The 14,131-nt window shown below is 38.0% G+C and overlaps 2 protein-coding genes across 2 annotated transcripts; both read right to left on the bottom strand.

Moving 5' to 3' along the window:
- Nucleotides 1-310: 310 nt before the first annotated feature.
- Nucleotides 311-3,883, bottom strand: BDCG_04560 (STE/STE20/YSK protein kinase). Its single transcript, XM_045420215.1, has 6 exons — nt 3,498-3,883; nt 3,357-3,424; nt 3,107-3,274; nt 2,441-3,042; nt 1,719-2,381; nt 311-1,642 (listed from the first exon to the last, which is right to left on the bottom strand). Exons 1-6 carry the CDS (start codon nt 3,550-3,552, stop codon nt 1,375-1,377), a joined length of 1,824 nt encoding a protein of 607 aa, XP_045276367.1. The 5' UTR covers nt 3,553-3,883; the 3' UTR covers nt 311-1,374.
- Nucleotides 3,884-7,030: 3,147 nt separating this feature from the next.
- Nucleotides 7,031-7,750, bottom strand: BDCG_16958 (uncharacterized protein; the record flags this gene model as incomplete). Its single annotated transcript, XM_045426138.1, has 2 exons — nt 7,031-7,109; nt 7,242-7,750. 2 exons carry the CDS (start codon nt 7,748-7,750, stop codon nt 7,031-7,033), a joined length of 588 nt encoding a protein of 195 aa, XP_045280921.1.
- Between the last annotated feature and the right edge of the window lie 6,381 nt (nt 7,751-14,131).

The following is a 14,131-nucleotide window of genomic DNA, read 5'->3' on the forward strand; positions in this document are numbered from 1 at the left end:
TTCGGGTGGTAGGGGTGGTAGAGGTGGTGGGGGTGGTAGGGGTGGTAGGGGTGGTAGGGGTGGTAGGGGTGGTAGAGGTGGTGGTGGTGGTAGAGGGGGTAGAGGGTAAGGGGTGGAAGGGGTGGTAAAGGGGGGGTAGGGAGTGGTTGGGGGGGAGGGTGGAAGTGGTAGAGGGGGCTGCGCAAGCAGAAAAGCGAGCGTAAGCGAGCATTTGATGCTTGTATTTATTATATAGATACACATCAATTATACTTATTATAATAGTATAAAATATTTATTTAACTTAAGTACCACTATAAATTATTATATCTAAACTATCTCTGGCAGACGTGGACCGTCGCAGAGAAGATTTCGGAGACTTGCTGGAGATGGCCCATTTATGGAGGCAGATGTACGATATCGACAACCCTCCCGCACCTCTCTTCTTATCTTGGTGAACATGAACGATCGCATCCCACTGTGCTGCCTTTACCCCAAGCTGGAATCGAAAACTTTGAAAACTGCAATTCGAGACATCTTAACTCGGCGAGAAGCAGACAGCGAATTCCCCTTCAATTTAAGGTGAAGGGGTGATAGCAAAAGAATGAGAGCCGAGGACCATTCGCAGGAATAGCCTTCATATGCTTCGTTCGATGAGGTGCAACAATGATCATTGTTACCTTGACACACAGGAACATTCATTGAACAAATTGTTAATTATGCTGGGTTGGCCTGCTGGATGCGCATCTCAAAATACTACATCTCGTTGCCCACCTTTATTTTACCTTTCGACTCTCTGCCGCGCTTAACACACACTCTATATAGTTAGCTATGGTATAGTTGTTTGGATTTCACAATATATTCTAATCTACGTAAACACAACTTGAACAAAGCTCCTAGGAAGCAGCTTCGTTAAATATCTATTATACATGGATCATTCAAATCAGGCGCCACTCCTTCTCATCCATACATAGATCAAGTAGGAAAAGACGAAGAAGGAGAAAATAATACGCACGAGCGCCCATTCGCTGGTTCCATGCGTTGGGCTTCCCGCGCGCTTGCATTATGACTGAAGTGAAAAAGGGAGGAGGAACAAATATGAACTGATGAAATGTCGTATGAACAACAGAAAGATTGGCGCCGGAAAATTTGCCTCTTCTTTTCAAGGAAAAACACGGGACAGTGGTACAAAAGCCAGAAATAAAAGTGAAAAAGTCAAAAGTAGATCAAGTAGAAAAGAAGGCATATTACACGCACCAAAACAATACTGTCTACCAAATTATAGACCCTCTATTTTCTAGCAACCGGTATGCTGGAGGGAACTGGGAGGGAAAAACCAATTACACCAAAAAGATAAACCAACCCTCTACACATCATACACAAATCAAATGAACATTATACAGCTCGCCATCGGTTGCGAAGTCCTGCTGTCCATCGATCATAAAGGACATCCGCAAGTTGCTTGGTATGTTCCATTCCAAGAACTTGCTGTCCTGGTAGATTTAGGCCTGCTCCTTGCCAATGATCGTCGGAATATATCTGCTCGGATTGTCGCCGCCGATGGCTCTTGAGATGTGGGTTGTTCTGAGCAAGAACGAGCTTTGGCTTTGCTGGAGGCTCCGCGGCAGTCTGCTTGGGGAGCATAGTGGAAAGTTTGGGGTCGCTAGAGAGAAAAGAATAGAAATGATAAGTTAGTAAAAGGGCAAGTAAGTTCAGACGGGACTTATAATAAAACTCACGCTTGCAATTTGTCGCAAGTCGACTTCATAATATGGTAAAGACCCTCTGGGTCAATCATTTCCAGGTCACTCCAAGCTTCCGCGAGTCGAGATATGGCCTCTCGCTTTTCCTGATCCCACGTCGTCGAAAGCACCTCCTGGCAGGAAAGTCCAATAGATTTATTATATACTCTCCGGCCAAGTATAGCCTCTTTGCTGTTTGCTTCCGAAAATAACGTCTTAGGTGCGCAGTTCTCGTCCATTCCAGGAGGATACCCCGTGGACTCGTTCGGCATTTCTATCTGTTTGTCGGATACGCGACGGAATTGTCTAACTGTTGACGGGCTATTTCCAAAGCTGAGGTTTAACCCAAGTGGTCGTTTTACCCCACTTGATTTCCTTTTGGTATTCGGTCGTTTCACGGACGGAGATCGTTCTGTTGACAGTGCGGAACGCCTGACGGTGGAATTGGCCACCGGCTTATTTGAATTCGGCAGGTTTGACACGTCTGTAAGTTCCATCCTTTTTAGCATCTCCAAGGGTTCCTCCTCCGAATCGATCTCTTCTATTGGTGGTCCGGATATCTTCATTCTTTTTTGTGTGTTGTTCGAAATAGCTACGGTACTAGGTTTCAATGTATCGAACACCCACCCATCTTCATCTTCCTTGTGATCAATCGTCGCCCTATATCCCAATTAGCAACTTCTCTTTCAAAATTTTCAATGTCCAGATAGAGTCCGTACATAGATTCCTCATAATATTTTACACTATCTGACAAGCCTTTGCTTGCCTCCCACTCTTGCCTGCGTTGAATTAGCTCCTGCAATGCCTCAGTTTTACCAGCACTCCGGATAAACTTGTGCCGTAATAGTTCTTTAGCCGTTGCTCGCCGATCTGGGTCCTTCATAAGGCATTGAGCGATGAAATCCTTGAAATTTTGGCTGTAGTTGCTGCCTTCTAGCCTTGGAGCTGGCGCCTTCGGAATTAAGAAAAGAACCTTCATTGGGTGCGTGCTAGCGTTTGGTGGCTCCCCGTTAGCCATCTCCATTGCGGTAATACCCAATGACCAAATATCCGCTTTGAAATCGTATCCCGCCTGTTGGATAACTTCTGGAGCCATCCAAAATGGTGTACCGACAAAGGTATTGCGTTGCGATTTAATATTTGTGAGTTGGGCTGCAACACCAAAATCTGCCAGTTTAACCTTTCCAGTTTGTGAGAGAAGGACATTGGCAGCTTTGACATCTCGATGTATTTTCCCCTCTTGATGTAGGTAATCCAGGCCCAGTAACAGTTGATGGCAGATAATTGCAATATGCGCTTCATTAAACACTCCAGGTTTAAGCTGTGGTGCAAGTGTTAACCTCTCGTAAAAGACTTTTGGCGCGAAATCGCAGGGCGCATATTACCAGATCCAAACAAGATCCACCACCCAAGTACTCCATCACAATCCATAATTTGTAGCCCTTAAGAAAGCTTGTCCTGTACTGTGTGACGTAAGGGCTTGCGCAGGTTGCCAGCACCGCAATCTCCTGTTGGATTTCCTGGATATCATCTTCGCTAGATTCGAGATCAATCTAAGGTCCAAACAAAAGTGCATTAGAAACCATCCATCAGACATTAAATTCGACATGCTGTCAACTCCACGGGGGATCATACATGCTTTATCGCCACAATTTCTCCAGTGTCCTTTTCGATGGCTTTGTATACCGTTCCAAAACTTCCACCTGGGGGAAAACAGAAGAAACATTAGGATTCCAAAACGCATTAAATGGCGGTTGTATTCTGGACTTAACTCACTCCCGAGCTCCTCGAGCATCTGGTAGCCATTGGCCAAAGCTCCTTCATCGGCCATATCTCATTGTTTACCCTCGGGAACGTTAAAACACCCTTGAAGCCGCGGACGGAGCTCTCTCCTTTCGTTTGCAAGCTGGCTCACAGTTATTTTTGAATGACTTACGGGACGGCAACTGCGATCCCACCGTAATCTGCGGTCCAGCACTGGCAGAGAGGGCCCGCAATTCGGTCAACAAAGGGCAGTCTGAGTGGGTAAAGACACCTGGGGGATTAATAATAAAACATTAAATAACTTAGATATCCGTTGCAAATCGCGCGAGTTTCAAACCATGGTCCGTCAGCGCTCGAGAAATTGGAGTGGGGAAGTTGTTCCTTCGGATAAACATCGGTTGTCTATGGCAACACCCGACGCTTGTCCTGTTTTTCATCGTGATGCAACCAGGGCCTTAACATGATCAACCACCCAACGGCACCAACGCCCGCTCAATCTTCCATTTGTCATCCATCTTCAAACACTTGTTGGCCCTTACGGCCGTTGCGGTTAGCGATCCCACTAGATCACGTGACCCACCACTATATTATGTTCCTGTAGATAGATCTATCAATACAACCTTCAACTATCCTACAGGTTATGAGACCGTTGAGCGTGAGCCCCGCTGTGGTCAACATGCATGGGTTCGATCCCAGAATGGACTTAAAAATTCCTAACAAATACCCTTGGACATTTTAACAGTGCCAAGAGACATCCCAGGAGTGTGCCCTAGAAGTCCCGTGAGCCCTAGGACTGACTGAGTCCATTATTAAAAGGAGCCATTGTGGGGAGGCCACTGAAGGGAGCCACTGAGGGGAAGTATTGTACTCTGTGGTAGCTGGTCCGAGGGGGGGTGTTGGGGGTCCCGCGGTTGGTCGGCCCTTCTACCAGCAGTGCGCTGGTGGTGATTGAGCTCTTTTGCCCCAGTAGCCTACAAAATCACCCAACGCGATTTCCTAAGAATACCATCAGGATCGGCATTCGGGTCCGCGGGCCTATCTTTCTCAAGGAACACCCAACGGCCCGGAGCAATCGGTTCACCCCTCGGGACATCAGATCTAGGGATCAAACTCCATGTATTGCGTCTCTCCAGGTCGGTAATCTCGCGTTGCATGGACTTCTTCCAATAATCTTCTACCCCCCCTGGCCGAGATGTGGCATCCTTGTAGGACTTCGGGAGGTTACCTGTAATGAGGCTCAGAGTGTAAGTAGCCAGTGATTTCGCGGGCTGTAACCATGTGGAATTCGGATCATCAATATCGGGAGTGTCCTCATCATCATCAACCAGATGAATATCAGGTTCCAGTACACTGACATTATTAGTGAGTGCCACAGATGTAACAACCAGTTCAACAATATGATTGATGGGTTCCACAGATGTAATGACCGGTTTTTCAGTAATCAGGAACCTCACATCACTACTGGCAATAATCTTGTCAGATTCAGGATGCCATAGGCGATATATTGATGTGTCACTGAATCCAATGATACAATAGAAATCGGCACATGGAGAAAGCTTATCTGTGGGCCACTGAGATTCATGCAAATGAATAAAAACCTCTGCACTCAATCAGTGAAAATGCCTTACATTCAGTGGGATATTCATAAGTGCATATCAAGAAATCTTATGTGAACTTGGAATCACAGAGATCTCTGCAGTAGAGGGCCAAAATTTTGAGTTGTAAAGAACTGTAGATGTGAGAGTATTATTAATTATTGTAATCACTATCTCTAGAACATCTGTCTAGAACTTCTTAGAGAGATTACCTTTCAAAAGAGCAGCTCTAACCTGTTCCATGATAGTACAGATCTCATGTTCAGAAACATCATTCTGATGTGGTGAATGTGATGCTGTTGATTCTCATTTGATATCATATGAATTCATAACTGTGTGCATACATGTGAATTGAAAAACATCATCAATATCAGTCTGTAGAAAAGCAGAAGCTGTATACTCAAGATTACTCATGAATCTGAGCCACAACTCAAAGTATTGAACAGCCTCATTCTTGAACTTTAAAAAATACACTCAACAGTAGTGAGTCATGTCACAGATGATAAGCATTCAGTATTTTATTCTCTGACAGAACTCTAAGAGGTGATCAGAGAGATCTTTCAATGTATATTCATCATCTACAAGGTCAATATAAACCTTCTCAATGAGTTGAATAGATCTAGACATCAGTGTTTTCAAATAATCTCACATTATATCAGTCTTGACACATTTCTCACAAAAGAACTTAGTCTTAGAATCTTTAATTATGACTTCAGTATGAGAATCCTTGACCATAGTAATTATAGCATCAGTGTGAATGTGACTGAGATCACAGTGTTAGTTCAAAAGAGTCTTTGATATTCTTGTATTCTTGAGGCCTGTATTCAGAACTGTAGAATCAATGTTATTAACAGTAGTAGCAGCAGTCACAGAAAGATCAACTTTTCAATCAAAATCATACTCATGAGACATCATTGCAATGTACTTGACTGCTCTGTTCAGATGATTGAGATTCTCATTGAACTCTCACTTATTAATCTTATATATGTTGTTCTGAGTGATCTGAACTGCATGAAAAATAACATCATTCAGAGCTCTGCAAATGAAAAATGAGGAAATAGTGAAAGATAATGTAAATCAGAATCCCTGATCTTCAAGCTTTATAAATGAGAGCAGATTAACTGTAATATTAGAAATATAGTGAACATTCTGCAAGTTAATATCATCACTCTCAATCTTTAAGATGACAGTTTCAATCTTCTTGATAAACTCAGTTCTCTCAGTTGCAGAATCAACAGAGATATTATCATTAAAAGATTTGATATTTGAAAAAGAATGAAGCTCATCTGTCATATTCAGGCTTGCACATGTGTTCAAATATCAAGATCTAGAGAATGGTTTTCCAGTGACTGTGAAAGAGAAATAGAACTCAATCTTCATAATTGCTGCATTTACTGCTGATTGAGAACTTATCAAGTCATTCTTCTTCTCTTTCTTCTTGTCATTCTTCTTGTTCTTTTTATTAGGGTGTAAGATGAAACACCTGTTAACAGTATATTCATATCTTCTGCAGTGAGTGCACTTTCATACAGGTGTGCTTTTATCCTCATCTTTATTCTTATCTTTGTCCTTGTTCTTTTTTGCAGTCACAGAATCAGTCTGAGGCTGCTTTTTTCACTCAGTGATAATCTTCTTAAATGTATGATTGATCAGTTGCTTCATCAAATTATCAATATCAATGTTGATAATGAGTCCCTGGCCAGTGAAGAAAAACTCATTCAAATATGTCTTAACAAATGATCTTTGATAATCTTGTAGATTATTGAGAAAGAGATCATGATATATATTCTCAGTGCTCTGACAGAGCTTCTTGTGATGAGTAACAAGATAGTGAAAACATCTCTGAAAAGTAAGATAATCATTCTCCTTGACTTGTAATTTTGTCAATTTCTTGAAGACATTAACTTGTTCCTCTATCAGTGATATCACATATTCCACATTGATCTTGTCTCACAGGGCCGCAGCATTGTCAGCTTTCAAGGTTTCAATAGTAGTTTGAATGTTTCCAACAAGACTTGATAGCATACACCTATATAGAGACTTAGAATGAATCCTTCACTTCTCAGAGTTGATATAATGTGTAAAAGGGGATTCTTATTAAGTTCTTAATAGAATGTCAGTTTCATCAATAACTTTCATATCAGTTAACATATCAACACACCAGGCTTCATAATTAGAGCCATCAAATGTGATCACTGATTTGATGTCTAGTGCATATTTGACTTCCTTCTGGTATTCCCACAACTCATCCCTCATGATGTCTCTTTGTGTAGATGTAGTGAGATGTTGAGTGATTTCAGCTGCAGCCATCTGGTTCTGTAGCATCATCTGTATAAGATTCATAAGATTGCCTGCGGTGCAATAGATAGGTTGATTCAGATCATCATTAAAAGTCAGCATTTCAGAGATGAGAGATGGTGAAGGATTTGATGAGTTGAAATGAACAGATTCTGCAGATGAATGTTGAGATTGACTCTGCTTTCCTTTGTCCTGAAGTTTCTCTGTTGTCTCATCATCAAATTCCATACTCTGATGAAAACTGATCTCAGCCTCATCTTGCAAGTCAGGAGCTTTCTCATAATGAGTGATCATTCTATCAATGAGTTGTCTAGTGGAGTGTGTGATCCTGGGCCTTGAGCTGGACTCTGAAGTAACAGGTGTATCACTCATATTGAGGTGACTCTGCTTCTCCTAGATGTGTAAAAAAAAAAAGATAAAAAGTGATATTCTTCACAATGAAGAACATGCTTTCTCAAAAAAAAATAAAGTATATGAATCTGCTGACTGGCAGATTCAGGGAAAATGAAATATCTCTAATAAAGAGTGAGAGTCTTTCCAAAAAAGGTGAACTATCCATGTCAAAAATATGTTGGTACAACATTCTAAAAAGAAAAACGTGCCATCCGGGCTATAACCTGTAGGCTACTGGGGCAAAAGAGCTCAATCACCACCAGCGCACTGCTGGTAGAAGGGCCGACCAACCGCGGGACCCTCAACAGATTTGTGGTAACTGGCTTAAGAAGGGTTCTAGAGAAGAGACCTACACTCCTGTCATCACTGATACTGCCAATCATATTCTTTTTGCAATAGCAGCACTACGCGGTTGAACACTCCATCAAGTGGATATAGTGATGGCATATCTTCATGGGCGCCTCACTAAGAAGGTCTATATGAGGCAACTCACTGAATTTGAGGCAGGTTTGCCAAAAACACTTGTCTGCGCGGTTGAGAGTAGTCTATACAGCCTGGACCCTGCGGTGAAGATCTGGTATGATTACTTAACAGCTCTGTTGAGTGATCTCGGATTTACAGTCAGCGCCCATGATCCGGCACTCTGATATCATACATTCAGACATCACCTCTATATGATGATCTACATTGATGATCTCAACATCATATCTGAAGCTCCTGAGAATGCCAATTGGCTAGTGAGTATGCTCAGTGAGAAATTGGAAGTCAAGGATCTACACCAGCCAATCAAGTATTTGAGTATGAAGATCAATTGTTCAGACAAGAGAATTGATTTAACACATTGTCAATATATCAAATGCCTTATTGAAGATTTCTACCTTGATGATGCAGCTGTTACCAGAATATCAATGAAGAATGGATTCTGCATTGATGATTTCCCTATATCTGAGAAAGAGGCTGATTTCACAATTCAGTGATATCAACATGGTGTGAATTGCTTGCAATATCTCACAGTTAAAACACATTCTGATATCACTCACACTGCCTCACTACTCACTCAACAGAACATTGATTCAACACCTCAATGTTGAAAGGCTCTATTACATGTTATATGTTATTTGAAAGAGATCATGAATCTGGGTATTTTCTACAGACATGGCCTGTATGAGGGGTTCATTTCTACTGATTTTTCTGTTCCTACTGATTCTTTCATTATCCCTGATTTCCCTGATGATTCCTACCTACCCTTCAGCTACTCGGATTCTGATTGAGCCGGCCTCTTGAATGGTGATAGGAAATCAACATCTGGCTACATTTTTAAGCTCACAGATGGCTCAATTTCATGACATTCAGTGAAGCAACCTTGTATATCTCTAAGTTTCAATGAGGCTGAATATGTGGCTCTTAGTGAGGTGGTCCGCGAGGCAACATGGATTTAAAACCTCATAATTGAGCTTGGCTTCATCACTACATCTCTGATACAGATTCTCACTGATAATAAGAGTGTCATAGATCTTACAAAGATGGCAGTCATTACAGCCTGAAGTAAGCACATTGATACACATTTTCATTTTTCATGTTAATAGTTGAATCAGAGGGTCATTGATTTAGAATACATTCTCATCACTCAGATAGCAGTGAATGAACTCACTAAACCTCTAGATAATGTGACATTTGCGCGATTCATGGTTTTGCTAGGCCTTACAGGTGTAAAAGTTGAGAATGTTTAATTTTACATTTGTATTTGATTTTGACAGACTATCTTGATGATTTGAGTGTTTTTGTATGTGATTCTTGTTATCTTGAGAGGGGGTGTTGGCCCTTACGGCTGTTGCGGTTAGCGATCCCACTAGATCACGTGACCCACCACTATATTATGTTCCTGTAGATAGATCTATCAATACAATCTTCAACTATTCTACAACACTCACAACATGCATCATGAAACAATTATACAAGCAGCAATTAATGATTTAAACATACAATTAATCTCTAATTACACTGAGACTGCTAAAAAATATGAAATCAATTAATATATATTATCACAGTATTATAGAGATGTTCAAATATTAAAAAAAAAAAAAAAAGTAAGCTTTACTTACTGCAAAAATCTCATAGATTTATAGAAAAAACAGTCTAGATACAGGTATTACTTATACTAAAGATAATATTAATTTTATCTAAGATTTATAAAATTTAAAAGATGAATCTGAAGTTTTTAATAATGAATTATTTATAATAGTAAAAGCTTTCAAACTTATTAAAATAAAATCTTATAAAAGATAAACTAGTTTAAAAGAAATATAAATATTTTCTAATAATTAAACAGCTTTAAAAAGACTGAGAAATAGTCAGATTTATAATAATTAAATAAATCTTAAACTGATTTTAAATTCTGTGTAATATAACAGAACTGAAGTAATGACTAGTTAGTAGTATTATATAAAGATAGTTATTTAAAAAGCTGTATAAGTAAGTTTAACTATCTTACTTAAATAGTGAGCTTGTAGACTACAGAGTTATTATAAGAATATTATAGATATAATACTTAGTATACTAATAAGATTATATAAGAAACATAGTAACTCTCATATATATTTCAGTAGAAGAAAAATAAATTACTGATTTCTTTAATAAAAAGTCAGTATCTAGCTATTCTATATAGATAATAAGTGAATACTCTTCTCTCATTCTATATATAAGAATAGTCAGAGTGATATCTCAGTAATATCTCACTATTAAGCCTCAGTGGCCAAATGGTTAATGCGGCCACCCGGTAGCGTCTTGGCGTGGGAAATCAAGACGCGTGGGTTCGAAACCCGCAGAGGATATATTAAATCCAGAACTCAAGCACCTCAGGTTTCTAATAAATACAGAGGTGTACAAATTGCTTCAATGAATTGCTCTATGTTCCTGAGCTGGGAAGTTATTATTGCATGTATCTAATTGTCACTTCTTTGTATTTTCCTATGTTCTTGTTATCTTGATATGATCTCAACACCTGTATTTCCTCCTGTATAATCAACACTTGACCTGTATTTAACATCACGCAAGGACTTATCATAAGCTTCGCTTGCATATGAGTATAATAGAAGAATAATAATAATAATAATAATATCTCACTATTAAGAAAGAGTAATCTGCTAATCTTATATAAAAGCAGAGTTCTTATATTTATTAATCAGATCTTTCTATAATATATCTGAATAATATTATAGAGTGATTGAAAACTAGTTTAGATAGAATGAAATTATCTATATGAAAGTAATAAGTTATATAAAATCACAGCAGAGTCTTAATATAGCTGAGAGTATAATAATACTCTTCTTTTTAAGAGTATAGTTCTGATACTCTTAAAATTACTGAATTAAGAGTTATCTTTATTATATAGTAACAGTTGTTAACTAATTAACAGCACATGTACTGTGTATAATATAAAGAAATAGATAAGTTCTTCTACTAACTGCATAGATCTTTCTTTTCTCATCTTCATTTAAATTAAATACATGATAAGTAAGTTTCTTATATATTGATTTAAAATGTGAAAAATGTAGTTAATAAGTGACTTGCAGATATCTCATTATATTTCATTCTATATATGAAATTTTCTGTAAAAGTAATGTGTTTTAAATAGACTGACTGCTAGAATTATGAATTTCATATTCAATTTCATTTGATCTGATCTTATACATTTCTTAGCATGAATTCTGCTGAGACTAGTCATTAAAAAAACATGCAAAGTGACTATATATGAGATTTTAAAATGAAATCATAACTTGAAAAAAATGAGAAAGTGATCTTATTTGATCTTATTTAGTCTTATTCTTGATATAAAGTTACTATTTTTAGACATTTTAAGGTTTTTTTAGACTATTTTTAATTTTTTAAAAAGTAACACTTTTTGATAACACTTAAATAAGATTTAAAGTCATTTAAAGCAATAAAAATAATTTAAATTAAGAAGTGAAAATCATAATCTCATTTAAAAAATGTGATAAGAGTAGACAGTAAGTTTCACTGAGACAGTATAAGACTACTATCTAATGTTAAAACTGTGTAATGAGATCAGTTAAATTGATAATAAGACTATTAAAAAATCTGATTCTGATCTCAGACACAGTCACATGATTAGTCTAGTTTTAGAGACAAAGTTAATAGTAGTAGTAGAATTTTTTGAAAAGATTCTTCTCTTTTATAACACATTTTTCTTCCTCTCTCTCTCAATTGTAACAGTGAGTGCATGAGAGTATCATTCTTGAAGAATAATAAAGAACTTATTCTGATATTTTCTAGTGAGTAAATATCTTTATAATACAGCTGTGATCTTCATGACTGTTAAGAAAGCTTAGTTGAAGACAGAGACAGTGATGTTAACAGACTGCAGAAGTACTGCTTTTATTATCACATCTTCTTCTTCTTCTTCTACTTCTCTTACAGCTGTGATGATAGTTACTGTGTCTTGTAGTAAGATATCATCTCTTCTGCTAATCAGTTCATTTATGTTCAGTTCTTTCTCTACTCTTCTCATCACTGTTGTAATACTACTCTCTCTCTTAGTTAACACAGTGATGTATAACTCTGTGTAATTATTCAGAGAGAAATCTGAAAAGAGCTTGATTTCAGAAACAGTGACTTTGAGAAACTCAATCTGTAGTTCTTCTTCTGCAGCATATTCAAGCTCTGCTTAGAATACTACTGAGTTGAGTTCACAGAGTTCTGTGATTTCTTTGTCTTCTCTCTATGAGAAGACTTCAGTATAATCTCTGACTAATACTGTCACTTATCTGCACTATGCTAAGCAGCTGAAGAAGAAGAGAATTTTATACACTTATCTCTTCTCTCACTTCTATTATTTCTATTATATCTGTAACAATGACTTCTATCTCTCTGTAAGTATTATCTACTCTATAAGAAGACATTATATCAGCTCTGACAAGAAGCTCAGATGCTTAAGCAGTACAGAGTCAGAATCTCAGAGCTTTAAGTATTAATGAATTCTGTCAAGACTGAGAAGATTTCTCTTACTCATCTGTAAAAGAAGATGAAAGTGTGAGTCTCTGAGATGAAAAAACATCTCAGAATAACTAATCTCAAGAAGAGATCAGCTAATATCACTGTTAAAAGCATCACAGAGATCAATTACTAATTGAAGAGAATTTTACTTCAGTTAAAGCAGATGACTGAGATGCTTTATAAGTTAATAAGTTAATAACTTCAGTATCTCTTATACTCTTCTACAGTATATATACTCTTCTGCAGCATGCTTCTCTGCAGTACTGCAGTACTAACTTCTCAGCAGACAAAGATATCAGTGTTAGTGTAAGAAATCCCGCTCCTCGCGGATTCTTTACCCCTATTCCTATCTCTCGCGTAACCAATAGGGCTAGCGGCCCTTGGCTACACACAACTATATAGACTGAAGTTCACAAATACTATTTGCAACTCAGCTTGAATGCTATTATATATTTGATCTCTACATTTATCTTTCTACTGTGAACACTTCTAGTAGTTAACAGTACATATCATGCCAAGCTGCAAACACCTGAATAATCGCCTGCGAGCACTTATTCTTACATTTCAAGCTCAGTCAGTCAGCAACTGCCTGTTATGACTGAAAGAACTAGAAACTCACATACTTCAACCCCTGCAAACCCTACTGCAGACACTCAGAAGCAGTCACTTGAATCATGAATAATCTCTGTAGAAGAAGTCTCAGAGAACTTATCAATCACTTGTGAGACATTATTCTCTGCATCTGTGACAGGGGAACCCTCTAAACTCATGAATAAATCAATCTCAGTGAAGAACATTCTTGAGCATCTTTCACAGAATCAAGCTATTTTTCTATAAGAAATGCTTACTGTCTGCAAACATTCTCAAACTGAGTTTCTAGACATGATCTTCAGAGACACTCATGAACTGAAAAGAAACTTTCTCAAGTCATGATTACTTAAGATCATCTATCAAATCACAATCTATAAAAGCTTTTACAAGTTTGCATTTGAAATTGACTCACAAGCTCAGCTGTGTGATATAAAAGATGAAGAAGCTGTCATCTATGTGATGACAGATCTCTATTACACTAAAGTCAAGAACTGACTGAATTATCTAGAGAATGATCATGAGAGATCTCAATAATCTGTTCTCAAGACCTATCTAGAGAATAAGTTGAGAGACTCTGTGAGCTGAACAGAGAATATCTGAGCTGTAATCATTAATATTAGAAAAAGAGATGAGAAATCTGATGAAGACTACTCACAGTGCTTCATGAAATTGTGATATGAATTAAGATCTGTGAAAACAGAGTTCTGAAATAAGACCTGAATGATGATATTCATAAAGAGACTGAATAAAGACATG

Source organism: Blastomyces dermatitidis (assembly GCF_000003525.1).
Source record: "Blastomyces dermatitidis ER-3 genomic scaffold supercont1.4, whole genome shotgun sequence".
NCBI classification, from domain to species: Eukaryota; Fungi; Ascomycota; class Eurotiomycetes; order Onygenales; family Ajellomycetaceae; genus Blastomyces; species Blastomyces dermatitidis.